Source organism: Pantherophis guttatus, chromosome 1 (assembly GCF_059756535.1).
Source record: "Pantherophis guttatus breed Tessera chromosome 1, ASM5975653v1, whole genome shotgun sequence".
Classification (NCBI taxonomy): domain Eukaryota; kingdom Metazoa; phylum Chordata; class Lepidosauria; order Squamata; family Colubridae; genus Pantherophis; species Pantherophis guttatus.
Genome location: NC_142063.1, coordinates 328207271 through 328223020, shown reverse-complemented (window position 1 = coordinate 328223020; position 15750 = coordinate 328207271). Strand labels below are relative to the sequence as shown.

The 15750-nt window shown below is 43.7% G+C and overlaps 1 protein-coding gene across 2 annotated transcripts in view; it reads right to left on the bottom strand.

Moving 5' to 3' along the window:
• AP2B1 (adaptor related protein complex 2 subunit beta 1) overlaps positions 1-15750 on the bottom strand; it is an 84595-nt gene that overhangs the window by 49464 nt on the left and 19381 nt on the right. For both annotated transcript variants that reach the window (XM_034420943.3, XM_034420944.3), the window contains exons 6-10: positions 10795-10985; positions 7592-7813; positions 6950-7070; positions 6291-6386; positions 2745-2860 (exon numbers count right to left, since the gene is read on the bottom strand). In XM_034420943.3, the coding sequence (XP_034276834.1) occupies positions 2745-2860; positions 6291-6386; positions 6950-7070; positions 7592-7813; positions 10795-10985 (746 nt within the window). The remainder of the gene's footprint in view (positions 1-2744; positions 2861-6290; positions 6387-6949; positions 7071-7591; positions 7814-10794; positions 10986-15750) is intronic.

Genomic DNA, 15750 nt, shown 5'->3' with positions numbered 1-15750 from the left:
GAAAGGCCCCCTGGCCACGCCGTCGTATGCTCTTCTAAAGACAGCCGTGCATCCAGGAGGATGCCCAAGTTGCGGGCCCTTTCCGTGGGGGCCAGTGATTCGCCCCCAATAATCAACGATGGCACCAGCTGGCTATACCAGGATGCCGGCAGCCACAGCCACTCGGTCTTGGAAGGGTTGAGTCGAAGCCTGTTGAAGCCTATTTCTCCCCATCCAGACCCGCACGGCCTCCAAGCACTGGGACATCACTTCCAAGGCATCGTTGGGATGGTCTGGGGTGGAGATGTATAGCTGAGTGTCATCAACGTACTGATGGAACTCCATCCCAAAACTACGGATGATCTCACCCAGCGGCTTCACATAAATGTTGAACAGGAGGGGCGAGAGGACCGACCCCTGTGGCACCCCACAAACAAGGCGCCTCGGGGTCGACCGATGCCCCCCTGTCAACACAGATTGCGACCGGTCGGAGAGATAGGAGGAGAACCACCGCAAAACAGTGCCCCCCACCCCCAATCCCTCCAACCAGCGCAACATGATACCATGGTCGATGGTATCAAAAGCCGCTGAGAGATCTAACAGGACCAGGATAGAGGAATAATCCCTACCCTGAGCCCTCCAGAGATCATCCACCAACGCGACCAATGCTGTTTCCGTGATGTACCCAGGCCTGAAACCGGACTGGAGCGGGTTCAAATAGACAGCTTCATCCAGGTACTGGGGAAGCTGCCGCGCCACCATACTCTCAACAACCTTTGCAATAAAATGAAGGTTGGAGACTGGACGATAGTTAGCCAAAACAGCCAGATCCAGAGAGGGCTTCTTGAGGAGGGGCCTCACCACCGCCTCTTTCAAGGTGGCCGGCAGGACACCCTCACTCAAAGAAGCATTAATAATCCCCTGGAGCCAGCCCCGTGTAACCTCCCGGGAAGCCAGCATCAACCAGGAGGGACACGGGTCCAATAAACATGTGGTCGCGTTCAGCCGTCCCAAGATCCTGTCCATGTCCTTGGGAGCCACAGGATCAAACTCCTCCCAGATAACACTCTCAAGACCTGCCTCAGTCATCTCGTCTGAACTAACCCAGTTAGCGGCCATGTCTTCCCGAATCTGAGTTATTTTATCATACAGATATTGTACAAAATCCTCAGCTCGACCCTGCAAGGGGTCATCCCGCACTCCCAGATGGAGGAGGGAGCGGGTCACCCTAAACAGGGCGGCTGGGCGATTATCTGATGACGCGATAAGAGTGGCAAAATAGCTAGATTTTATCATATGAGACCTTACCAGTGTCAAGTCAGATTCGGACCGGCTGGCCTTCCAACCGCTCTCTAGCTCTGGGGCGCATGAGTGTGCTGGCCAGCTGATTTTCAGGCCTTCTGGGCCCACCAGGAGTAGGGAAACAGGCTGTTTCCTGCCTCCGGAGGGGCGGCGGGGGGGGGAGGCCTGTTTTTCTTTTTTACCTGGCTCCAGATCCTCTCTATTCATCTGCGGAGGGCGAAAACAGCCTTTCCCACTCCCTCAGAGGCCCTCCAAAGGCCTGAAACGGCCCATTTCCCAACTCCCAGTGGGACAAGAAGTGACATTTTTTTGCTGTCCCAAGCCTCCAGAGACTCCTAGAGAGGCTCTGGAGGCTGGGGACAGTAAAAAATGTCACTTCCTGTCCCACCAGGAGTTGGGAAATGGGCCGTTTCGGGCCTCTGAGGGAGTGGGAAAGGCTCTTTTCACCCTTCCCAGATGCATAGAGAGGATCTGAGCCAGGTAAGAAAAAAAAACGGGCCTACTTGGCCATCACGTGCCAGGAGCGGGAGGGGGGTTGCACACGCATGTGCAGGGCAGGGCGCATAGAATTATGGGTGTGGGCACCCGCGCATGTGAACCTCCCCCGCCCCCCCATCTCCTGGCACGCAATGGCAAAAAGGTTAGCCATCACTGCTCTAGTCTAAAAAGGATATTGACCAATTGGAACAAGTTCAAAAGAGAGCTACCGAAATGGTAAGACGTCTGGGTATACCAAGCTCTTTGAAGAACATTTAATGTATCTAAGTGCATTTTGTATACAGAAGAGATGACCAAGAGCAAATATGATGAAGACTCTAAAAAGCTATTAAATGCAAGTGAGATTATTCTCTACTGCCCCAGAGGGAAGGACCAGAACCAATGGGTTAAAACCATAAAGTTCAGCCTAGACGTCATGACGAACTTCCTGATTGTATAAGCTGTCGATTTGTAGTACAGGTTGCCACATGAAGCATTGAGTTCTTTTGTACAGGATGTATGACTGGTCATCTGTCAGAAATGCTCTAATGCAGGGGTTCCCAACCTTTTCTATACCCCACACCCCTACAATGCTTCTGAAATACTCTTGCACCCCTTACAAAAGTAAATAATTACATGCATATAATTATAGATATACGCTATAATTTAGAAACTTCTAAACCCAAATTTTCACACCCCTTGGAATATCGTCTCACACCCCCAGGGGGTGCGAGCACCCCTGGTTGTGAACCCCTGCTCTAATGGAACTGGTGTTGGACTAAACAAATTCTGCTCCCCCCTTTGTGATTCTGAATATTTAATCAATGCCACCTGATTTTTCTCAAATTAAGTTGTCCTGTCCCTACTTGTTCAGGTGTTCATCCACTAGGTTGCCTGAAGGCCATACAAATTGGCACCCCTTAGGCCAGCCACAATTAGTATCGGCAAGGTTGCTGCTGCACACTTCATTCGGTAGCTGTACTTACTTGTTGGGATACTTGCGGAAGATGTCTCGGATGACCACGATGGCTTCCTGCACCACATAGTTGACCTTGGTCTGGATGAGATCCAGAAGGGTGCTCACGCAGCGCTCAGCAGATTGCTGTCAAAAAGGATAGAAGCAGAACAGATCTTCAAGTAGAAAGTCAGCTCGAGTACAAATTGTAAGGATATGCCTTACAATTCTATAACTTCACCTACATGTATCGCATCCATTCCCTGTTTGGATTTATTTATTTATTTAGTGCAGGGGTATCAAACTCAAGGCCCGGGGATTGGATCCGACCCACAGGGTGCTTAGATCTGGCCCACAGGGCCGCCTTGGAAACAGCAAAGGACCGGCCCGTGGTGCCTCTGCCAGTGAAAATGGGTTTCCAAGCTCCATTTTTGGCTGTGACGGCCACCTGCAACCCTCCGCCAGCAAAAACAGAGCTCTGTTTTTGCTGGCAGAGGGTTGCAGGAGGCCGTCGTAGCCAAAAACGGAGCTCGAACTCCCATTTTCACTGGCAGAGCGCTTGGGCCACCACAGGCACCCCCGACACAAATGATGTTGAGTTGGCCATGCCCACCCCAGCCACGCTCACCTCGGCCCCCTAAGGTCAAACACAACCCTGATGTGGCCCTCAATGAAATCAAGTTTGGCACCCTTGATTTAGTACATGGCAAAAATGTTAAAAAGCACATCATGATTACGTTCTCAAGGAGCAAATATGAAACTATTTACTGTATTCATAAATTCAAAAGTAAGACTGTACTATATAGTCAATACATGACGGGGCTGCATACAGAAAATCTCTGGGGTTTCCCCGATAAGCACTCAGAGGGCACTGTTCCACAATATGTCACCCTGTCTGCTTTGGAAGAGTGTAGGAATCCTAAACTCGGGCGTCCCCTGGGCAACGACACAGAGTTGGCTGATTCTTCCACAACGGCGGCAGCAGCCAGGCAATCCTTGTGATTTCCTGGCTTAAAAACACATCACTATGAAAAAAACCTCCCTTTTTAGAAATCAGAAAGCAGAGATCATGGTCCAGCCATTCACAAGAAATTATCCTTGCATGGCAAACTGTGGCATGACATTCGGTCTATATTTGATTAATGGACATTGCATACTATACTCGAAATACTTTTGTTGCTAACACCATTCATATTCTTTTAAAGTTATGGAAATTGTCTTTGGCACATTATCCGTCTATGAACGAATGACTGTGCATCTTTGCGTCGTGCCACTTTCCAATCATATGGACAGAGAGGACTACCTTTCCTCACCTGTCACTATACATATACACTATACACATACATTATACATATTGATAACTAACTAAACATATGAAGAATGGTTGCAGGAACTGGGTATGTCTAGTTTAATGAAAGGAAGGATTAGGGGAGATATAATAGCAGTGTTCCAAAATCTCAGGGGCTGCCACAAAGAAGAGGGAGTCAAGCTATTCTCCAAAGCACCTGAGGGTAGAACAAGAAGCAATGGGTGGAAACTAATCAAGGAGAGAAGCAACTTAGAACTAAGGAGAAATTTCCTGACCGCTAGAATAATTAAACAGTGGAACAACTTGCCTCCAGAGGTTGTGAATGCTCCAACACTGGAAGTTTTTAAGAAGATGTTGGATAACCATCTGTCTGAAGTGGTGTAGGTTTTCCTGCCTAAGCAGGGGGTTGGACTAGAAGATCTCCAAGGTCCCTTCCAACTCTGTTATTCTATTCTATTCTATTCTATTCTATTCTATTCTATTCTATTCTATTCTATTCTATTCTATATTCTATTCTATTCTATTCTATTCTATTCTATTCTATTCTATTCTATTCTATTCTATTCTATTCTATTCTATTCTAATCAGCTTTTCCTGACAAGCATTTTTCCCATGGTTGTCATACATTTCAATATTCCGGTTTAGTAGAAACCATTGTTGATACAAGAGTCTGTCCAACACGAATCACTGCCCTAGGAAATGCAGTGAGAACTAGTCATCAGCCTCTCTGATAAGGAGACCCCCCCCAAAGAAGCCGTGCCTGTCTCAACCAATTATCTAACCCTAAACTACAGCCTGATGGCAAATAAAGTATTTCCCTTATTTTGAATGCTACAATATTTAGGTGGGTTTCCATGTCTAAGAAGAAAAAAAAACCCTACAGCTTAGCCCTCAATTTACAATCATTAATTTAGTGACTGTTCAATGTTACGAGGGCACCAGAAAAGTGAATTATGACAGTTTTTTAAATTTATGACTGTGATCACGGTCACTTGATCAAAATCCAACCACTGGGCAACTGGCATGTATTTCTGGCTAGCTCTCAGCAAGCAAAGTCAATGGAGGAAGCCAGATTTGCTCAATAACTGTATGATTCACTGAACAACTGCAGTGATTCACTTAATAACTGTGGCAAAAAGGTCGTAACATGGGACAAAACTCACTTAAGAACTATCTCATTTAGCAACAGCCAAATTGGGCTCAACTGTGGTCGTAAGTCAGGAACTACCTGCATAGCCTAATAGCAGAGTACCCATTTCCCACAGAAAAGCCAGGCATTCCCTTATTTGTCTTAGAAACTACTGTGTTTCCCCGAAAATAAGACCCTGTCTTATATTTTTTTTGAACCCTGGAATAAGCACTTATTGCCTTATTGCCGTGCGCTCAAAAGCCCGATTGGGCTTATTATCAGGGGATGTCTTATTATGGGGGAAACAGGGTAGAAATTCGTCATCTAAGTAGTAATCCTTTTGAAATTGCTATCTGCTGAATTAACCGAACATGAGATCTTCCTGATTCACCCCCAAATATTTGCCCTTTTTCTAAGAAAAAGCATTTCCCAGTATTGGCTCCTATGCCGGTTAAGCTCAATAAACATCAAATAATGTTTACTGTTAGAAAAACAGCTAGGGGGTTGGGGGAGGGGGTTTGTTTGGTAATGGTAGAAGAGGTCAGTCTGTTCCAGAGATAAATGCATTTTAAATTATAACAGTTCCCCACTGACTGAACGGTGTTGTCTAAATCAAGGGCCCTGAAAGCAGAGAGAACAACAAAAGACAGGATTTCCCAAAGGACTGAAAGCTGACGTATATGTTTTTTAGTGTGAAGCGAAGATCAAAATGCTGAAAATGTTCTCTTTTAGGATGAGTAAGAAAAAGAATTTACTACACTCAGATACTCTATTTCCCAACCATATTTTTGGTGCAGGGATGCCCCACAAGGTGGTGTGACAAAGGAAAACAACAACAACAACCTCAAAGCATGTGAAAAAGGGGCAGAGATTTGATCCCACAATTGCAGCTACCTCATCTCCTGTTTTTGACTTTATCTTCCGACACCTGACATCATGAATCCACCAGAATTGACTGCGGTGCTTGTGTGTCACACCAAGTGATCTACATCTGGGCCTCATAGAAGATGTCAGCTTTGTTTTTAACATTATTGGTTTTCAAAGAATAACCCTTACAGTTCATCTCCTGAACTGAAGTTCAGCCGGCTGTAGCAATTAAAACACAAAAGCAAAACCAGGGAAGAAAAAAAGCTTCTCACTTCAACTTTGATGGCACATCGTCCAATGGCACGGACGGCTTTGCGTACAAAGTCCACATCCACTTCTGTGGCATACTCCTTCAGTTCTGCTAAAACCTGTTGGAAATACATTAAAAAAAAGAATAACTCAGATCAAATCTGAGTGCGGTACTATTTCTTGTTGCCCTTGTCCCCTATTGGCTTGCTGCCATGGATATGATCCAATAAAAGGGAAACATCTTAGTTACATGTTTCTAAACCTCCTGTTACAAAGAAATAGAAACACACTGCAAATGTATTACAGCAGGAGATTGTAATCATTTTAAGCTGGTGGGAAGATTTGGAATACTGGGACCAAATAGTGGGCATTCTCATCAAAGAATTCCCAGAGTAGGAATGGCCATAGCCCAAGCAGTGGGCTGTAACCATACTCTTATTATTGTCTAAGAATGTTTAGGTTGGGTTCAAGTCATGCAACATACAGACTTGTCAGAGGGAAGAATTAAGGAAGGCAGGGAGCTGGACACAGTCAAGAAACCTGTTATTTGTCACAATGTCACCCCAAGGCACCAAGCTTGGGGCTCAGGGATTACAAGTAACTGCAAAGCTACTAGCAAAGCAATAGAAAAGACATTTTTCTAGATAAATGTGAAATGAGATCCAGTGGGTCCCAGACTGACCTGAGCAATGTTGGCCTGGGATGCTAAGCGAATCATGATATCGAGTTTCTCCAGTTTCACGTAGATGGGGTCGTTGTATTTCACAAAAAACACCTTGATCTCCTGCTTCAGGATTTCAGGCCTGGAAAAGGAATGAGCATGCATGCTAAAATGATCGCCAAGCTGCACTTTTGTTCATTCCTGACAAAAGGCAGATTTGCATTTGTTTTCCAGTTAAAGGACTGCCATGCCGCCTGACAGGAGATTTGAAAGCAAGTCAAGTCAGCTTCCCATCAGCTACTTCCACCTCTGAATATGTTGCATTATATTATCTTAATTAGCACAGACATTGTATTGGCTGGGAATGATGGGAGATATAATCCAAACTACCAGGAAATCTGGCAGGTGAGAAAAGCTGTATCAAGTCATCTGCAAATAGAATAATACTAGTGCTCCAAATTTGTCTGATTCCCCCTTTAATGGCATTTCAAGCTATTTATCAGGAGTGCACTCTTTGTTAGTCAATTTGTGCCATTAAATAATGCTGTATTAACATATCCCTGAAGTTGCAGAATACCAGGATCCGTCCAGGTTGGACAAACAAAACTGTCTTCTATGCAGTTATTCAATCAGAACCTTTGAAACAAGGTTCCTGCACCTGACCTTTTCTGCACAATCAAGTTGATGTTCCTCAAAGCAACGTATTGGACTTCAGGCTCGCCAGACAGCAAGGTGACCAATGGAGGGGCCAGTTTCTTCAGCAACATGTTGTAATAGTCGGAATCCTTGGGAAGGAGCTCTAGGAACTTCATCAGCACTTTGACAGCCGAAAGCACAACCGCGGAGTTGGCATGAGAGAGGCGAGGCGTCACCCGTTCGCATATGCTGCCAAAGAAGAGAAACAAGAATAAGAGAACAGCTACGGCTGTTCTTTCCTCCTGGAAAACCCTGGCTAGGCTGGAGAGACACATTTCGATAACTTCAAATTAGCGAGCAACAGAGTGGGGTTTTTTTTGAAAGGCTTTTGCTGTGTGGAATCAAATATCCCATTAAGTACCGTATTTTTTGGACTGTAAGATGCACCGGTGAATAAGACAAACAAAGAGGTAAGTAAGAAAAAAAAGGTTTTTGCCCTCCGTGGCTCCCAGGAGCACTCTGCAGGCCTCCCAAACCCTCTGCGCACCCTGTTTTTGCGAAAAACAGGCCCATTTTTTGCAAAAATGGGACGAGTGGGAAGGGGCTTCAGGAGACCAAAAATGGCTGTATTCGGTGTGTAAGGCTCACCAACATTTCCACCCTCTTTTAGGGGGGGAAAGTGCATCTTATACTCCGAAAAATACGGTAGATCCTTGAGAGTCTTGACTACAATATTTTCTGTTGATAGTCATAGGTGCTAATAGAGAAGCAGACAAGTGACACATATTGGGAGATAGCTAAATTACTGCAGATAGTTCCCAACATCTGGAAACAAAACTGGTTCAGATGTAATCTGAAATACTTGGATTAATCAATTGCAGATTGATTTCCTATGTTCGCTTATTCTCAGCCATTAAACAATAGCTCAAAAAGAGATATTTTACCGTTCTCCTTAAAGTGCATTGAGAATCAGCACTAAAGGGGGAAGGAAGTTTCACTAAAGACAACCAACAAAAGTGTCCCAATAGCTGTCATTTATCTGGCCCTTAGAAAACAAGCTCAGAGGCCAAAATTAAGTCTCCTTCAAGTCAAGCTTGACTCCTCATGACATGGAGATGCCTGAACAATTTTCTTGCCGACAGTACAGAAGTAACCCTCTGTTATTTCCAAGACAGTTTCTCAACTTCACAATCTCTGTTGCTATGCTCCTGGGATTCCCTGGTAGCCTCAGATCAAGGTACTAATTGGGCCTGATACTGCTTAGCTTTGAATGCTAGATAAGAGGGCCCAGGTATTGCCACCTATTGGGATAATACGGCTGGCAGTTCTCAGTTCATGGGAGAGCAGAAAGAAGACTGTATCATCTGACTTCTGCTTCACATCGCAGTCTTCCTACACCCCTTCAAAATCTGCTCTGTAAGATCTGAGAAGTCTGCAGAGCAGATTTTAAGAGTGGGAAGTGGAAAGGGGAAATCACACCCCTCCTGCTCCAGTTAAAGAAACCTACCTTTGGATAATACCCAAAGAAAGTTTTGAAGGTCTGCATGACAACTCTGTTAGTGGTTTAATATCAACACTGGGTTTTCTCAATATCTGGTTTTAATGAGAATGTAGCCCTAGTCACAGAAGCTTCCTAGACAACTTGAAGCCAGTTGCTTTGCCCCAACACAACCTATTTCACAGAGTTGATGTTCTGGGGGGAAAATAGAGAACGTTCCACAATGCTATAATGTATACAGTACATAAAAATAATACAAGTCTTCTTGAACATGCCACTATTCTCAAATTGTATATAGCTCAAAGAGTTATTGAAGAATAACCAAAGTTAACAACTGTCTATCTAGGATTTAATTCTACTCAAAGCAATTTTTATACTGACAGAGGTAAAGAAGATCAGAGCAGATGAACATCAGCAATTATCCTCATCTGAGAATTCACTGTCAAAAAGAGCTAATAATAAGCCACTTTCTAACTCCCAAAGTTGGGTAAGGTGACTGACAATATGGTAGCTTCTCAACTGCAGGCAATTTTGGAGTGGGGAATAGAGTTGTCGGGATTTGTAATCAAAACAAAATACTTTCTCGTGGGAACCAAGGACATTCCTGCAAGTGCTTGGAAGGAAGGGATTGGAGTCACCTAGCAACTGGATAATATTCTCATTGGACCATGTGACTGATTATTTTGAGAAAGTGAAAAACTTTTACTTTTAATTAGATGAAAACCGCAGGAATAGTCAGAGTCGGTTTCCACCAGCCCATGCCAATATGACATACAGTATCCAATCAACTTATTCTTTGAGGAATCTACCTGCCTCAGAGTTTTGTTTGCTATGGGTATGTCACTTGGAACCCTAACAGGGTGACTCATTCTTGATTTCTCAGTGACTTTAGATGCCATTAAACATAATATCCCTCTGGATTATCAAATAGATTTAGGAATAGGACACATGGCTTTGCAATGGTTCTCCAGAAGAGTCCTTGCATCATGATCACAATGGAGCATGGCATTTTGGTTGTAAGTTGTTGCAGTCATAAATTGAGACATCACATGGCTGAACTTAATTTTATGACCATTTTTACAATAATTGTAAAGTAAGTCAATGCAGTTCTAAAGCGAATCATGAGGCCATTAAGCCAGGGGTGGGCAACTATGGCCCTTTTATGACTTGTGGACTTCAACTCCCAGAATTCCTGAGCCAGTCATGTTAGCTCAGGAATTCTGGGAATTGAAGTCCACAAGTCATAAAAGGGCCAGAGTTGCCCACCTCTGCATTAAGCGAATCCAGCATATCCAATGAGTGTTGTTGGTTTTTTTCTGGAAAATGGCAAAAATGACACAAATTATGATCCCATGGCTGTGGCATGCTACAATCAGTCATAAACCGGTTTTAACTGCCAATCTAATCTTTCATTATACTTGCTCATTTTATTTGCTTTTTTACTTGCTGTTTAATTACTTTGAATGTCTCCATTTTACATTTTCTCTTTATAACTGGTGACCAAGAGACTTTGGCAGTTGGTTGTATAACCAAGTTAAACAAATGTAAGTAAGCTGGGATTAACTTAGCATGATCTGGGACTGAGTATTAGAAAACTTACGGGGAGGGTCTTCCATAGGTCAGAAGGCATTATACACCCTGCCACAGTGAAGCAGTCACAGAACTTGATCAAGCTCTCAGTAAAAGGAACAGAGAATTCCCATTCAAGTAGGGCAGTCACAGATCAGCCTACCTTTGAGCTTCACGGTCATCCTTTGGGTTGTAGTTGGAAAGGCAGTCTAGGATGAATATCTGCCCCCACTCTGTGCATTCATTTAAAGCAGTGAGTAGCTTGTTGATGTTCTGAGGGTTCAGATCTAGCAGATTGCTATTGGGGTGAGATTCGCTGATTTCAGACAAGGCAGCAACAGCATTGGCCACAACCTGGCAGAAAGAGAGAGAGAGGGGAAAAAAGCTGGATACTCAGCAGCAGAGCAGAAATTTTGAAATGCTGCTTATTACCTTCCACAAACTTCTGGAGTCAGTCTGCAGGGCGGATTGAGAATTTTTTTTGAAATGATTAAATTGGGCTACAGCCCACTTCCTTTTTAAAAAAATCAGATTAACTGAGTAGTTAGTTAGTTAGCTTTATTGATTAGCCTATAGGCCCGTGATGGCGAACCTATGGCACGCGTACCAAGTGGCATGTGGAGCCATCTCTGCGGGCCCACGAGCTAACGCCCAGGTCAGCTCCACTGCGCATGCCCGTGCGTCTGCCAGCCAGCATGCCAAAGACGCGCATGCATGCATAGGGGGTGGGATGGGGGTCATATGTGCATGTGTGGGAGTGGGGATCACATGTGCATGCGTGTGGGGGGTGGGGTGCAGTGCCCCCCCCGTGCCCTGTTTTTGGTTCCCGGAGGCTTCAGGGAGGCCTGCTAGCACAAAAATAGGGTGTGGGGGGTGTGGTGCCCCCCCCCCCCGTTTTTGGTCCCAGGAGGCTTCAGGGAGGCCTGCTAGCACCAAAATGGGGGTTGTGCGCACATGTGTGGGGGGCGGGGGAAGGTCACACATGCATGCGCTGGGGCTGCAGGGGGGCATTGCATTATGGGTGTCAGCACCCGCACATGCGCTATCGTGCGCACATGCTTTCAGCACCTGAGGGAAAAAAGGTTCGCCATCACTGCTATAGGCCATATCAAAGCACAAGGTGCAAACACATATCACTATTAAAATCTTATACAGTTTAAAATGAATAAATAAATAAATAAATAAAATTTAACTGATTGAAATAGAACTTCTGATCAATGGATCAATTCAGCCACATTTTTTAATATTCATATATTACTTTTCCATATAGACTGACAGGAGTTACAAAATCCCTGTTTTGTATTCAACCAATAAAAAAAAACATAATACTGTACACATATTTATATACTTCTTCTCCACATGGGCTGATGTTTACAAAATCCCTTCAATCAATAAAAATAAATACATAAAATGATCTGTAATATAAAATTGATATTTATCCATAACACACGTGTGTGTGTGTGTGTGTGTGTGTGTGTGTGTGTGTGTGTGTGTGTGTGTGTGTATATATATATATATATATATATATATACTGGGAGATATCACCCTTTTTTTTCTTACATGCACAGAGACAATGGTTCCTCTGAGATTACACATGCCACTGTGTCTACATTTGGCATTTTGAATCATGATTAAAGAAGATATAACTAGTGGGATTCACACACTGCACTGTCATAAGTCATGGCCTATAAACTACAATACGGTAGCCAGATTTACATCATTATTTCTTATTATTTCTTGGATTTCACTGTTGCCCATCTCACTCATACAGTGACTCTGGGCATTTTACAATATAATAAAAGTTTAAAAGTGCAAAAAATCAATTAAAATAAAATAAAAAGATAATTAAACTTAAAGTTATACAGCTAAAGTGGATCATTTATGTATACGAAAAACTGTCAGTTGCTTAAGATATTCAAGGACTAGACTCTGGATGCATGGAAAGGCTCCAGAGTTAAGTTTCTGGTTCAATGTTTTTCTCCAACCCAAGAAGTCTCTTTTTCTGGGTGGCTGGGGAATTCTGGGAGTTGAAGTCCACACAGCTTCAAGTGACTAAGGTTGAGAAACACTGCTCCGTAAAGTTCGACCTATCTGATCATAGCAGATTCTTATCTACCATACTATCTGAATGTACTGACCAACAATGAGAATTCTCCTACGCTGGCTCAAAATTCACAGCAATACAATTTTAAACAGAGCCTTGGTACTACAGTGGTTTAAACCACTACAGTGGTTTAAAGCACCCTGTTATTAACACAGCTGCCTGCAATTTACTGCTGGTTCGAATCTCTCCAAGGCTCAAGGTTGACTCAGCCTTCCATCCTTTCTAAGGTAGGTTAAATGAGGACCCAGTTTGTGGGGGCAATAAGCTGACTTTGTATAAATATACAAAAGTATGAAGGCTATTGCTTAACGCACTGTAAGCCGCCCTGAGTCTCCGGAGAAGGGCGGCATATAAATCAAATTAAAAAAAAAAGAGGAAAGTAAAATAAGGGATGTCTTTCCAGAAAAAGGGCATCAAATGTGAATCTATGAAAGAGAGATGATCAAGTATTTAAATACATTGGGGTGCAGTGATTTTATTATTAGGACTCAAAAGCAGGGCACTATACTTAATGTAATTAATTCCTGTCCCTATGCTATACAGTATTATATAAAAGAATTTTTAAAATTCAGTTTTTTTTTTTTAAAAAAAGCCTGTTTTTCTTTTACAGCAGAAGAAAAGAGGGAGAAAAATGGATTTCAACACTTTATATCTAGCAACCAATGAAGAATGCCAGTTATTGGAGAAAAAAACTTCTGAGAATGGAAAATCACAGCTGGCTTTCACAGTGGCTGGGAAGATGAAAGAGGCTAGAACCACAGGGGTCTTTCCAAAGCTGCCCCCTTCCCACGTTCAGAATAAAAGCATATGGGGAGGAGTGGAACATTAGGGATGTGCTGCTTGAGTGAAAAGGAATATACCATTATGTGCAAATCTGCCTGCTGGGAAAGACTCGGGGCAGTTTCAACTCTTTGGGTCTTGCCTAAACCCTCCCTCTATGCCATTTAGAGGTGTGAAAAGATGGTGATCTACAATCTTTGGGCATGCAGTGAAGGGATACGTTCCCCTTTTCTAGATTTCTGACACTGTGTAGGCAAAGATCAACAAAGCAAGAACTGCATGCCAACAAAGGACTTATGTAAACAGGGACTTAGAAAGTAGGCAAGATTATATCCCATTGACATCCCCCTTAACCCCAAACAAACATCCCAGATCCCTGTCACCAGCTAAGACTGTCTGGGCACAGTATTATGCTACATGGACACTAGTCCCTGCAGTTTTCTCAACAACATTTTGGCTTAGCAAGTTAAAGCACCACCTATTGGCTAGAAACCAGAAGACTGAATTCTACTCCTGCCTTGGGCATAAAAACTGGCTGGTGGCCTTGGGCCAGTCTCTCTCAACCCAATTTATGCCACAGGGTGGTTGTTGTTGTGGGGAAAATAGGAGGAGAAAAGTGTTTTCAACCTTGAATTATTTATGCAAATAATAATGGTGGGGGTAAAAAATTACCATATTTTTCGGAGTATAAGACGCACCTTTTTCCCCCCAAAAAGAGGATGAAAATCTGGGTGCGTCTTATACTCCGAATGTAGCCCTGCCCAGCTTCTAAAACGGAGGTTTCAGAGGCTGAAAAAAGCATCAGAAATGAAGCTTCAGAAAAAAAGCCCCCAAACAGAGCTTCAGAGGCTTTTTTTCTGAAGCTCTGTTTCGGAGGCTTTCAGAGGCAGGAAAACAAACTTTTTTCTGAAACAGAGTTTCAGAAGTTTCAGAGGCAGAAAAAAAAAAGCAAAAAAAAAGCAAGGCGCAGAGCTCACAACCAAGGAACCTGTTGCTAAAATTCACCTCTGGGAACAGCTGATTGGGGGTATTCTGGGAGGCCAATCCACCTGCCAATCAGCTTTTTTCTTATTTTCCTCCCCAAAAACTAAGGTGAGTCTTATACTCCAGTGCATCTTATACTCCGAAAAATACAGTAGTTTGCCATTGTCTCTCCCTAAGGCTGAGTGTGAGAGGCTCACCCTAGTGATTTTGCGCTTAAAGCAGAATTAGAATTCATGATCTCTCGAATTCCAGCCAAATTCCTTAACCACTACAGCAAAGTGTAGTGATTAAGGCTCTTATATAAACATCGCCAAATGTATTTTGTTATCTTGGATTTAGGGCTTGTCACTGGGTATAACCTGGACAGTGACTGAAGCACAAGAAGACACAACCTCAGTTTTCTACCAGAAAGTTTTAAAGCAGTGTTTCCCAAATTTGGCACTTATCAGAAAATCTTTTTACCCAATGTAAGTAAAATACTTTACGTCCATTTAAATGTCCTTGCTGTGATTGGGTAGTTATCCAAAGAAGCTGAGTCAACTTTGAGCCAGTCAGGATCGAACTCCTGACCGTGGAAGAGTTAGTCTGCAATACTGCAGTCTAATCACTGTGCCACCATGGCTCCTTAAACATTTAGTCTAAATGTATTTATCAAAACTTGTATGCCACCCATCTCGCCAAGGCGACCCTAGGCAGCTTACAGGCATTGAATAAAATGCCGTGTAAAATAATTAAAACAGTAAATACAGATCTTAAATTTAAATAAAGCTGAGCAGGGAGGGAGGTGTGGTGCCTTCTAGTTCCTCAGCCACCTCCAGCAGGTAGAACCCCATTAGGGCCCCAGACTAGTTGGGGTAGCCATGTCTTCAAGGCAGGGGTGAAATCAGTGGTGGGTTCCTCCTGGTTCGGTCCGGTTCGGCCGAGCCGGTAGCGGTGATGATATGACGTCACCGAATCGGTTCTCCCCACCCCCCACGTTATTCTTACCTTTTATTTGGTCCCACTCCCAATCTATTGCTGCCTCCTGAGTCCCAGCTGATGACTAGAGGGAAAAAACTGTTTAAACCCTTGCAGCGGGGCTTCAAAGGGCCGTCCTATAGCTGATCAGTGTTAAAAGCAAACAAATGAGTCGGGTCGTAAGTGCGAGGACTGGTCGTAAGTGCGAGGACCTTCCAGAAATGACTCTGACCAGCTAGCCATGCCCACCTAGTCACATGACCTCCAAGCCACACCCACAAAATAAGCCACGCC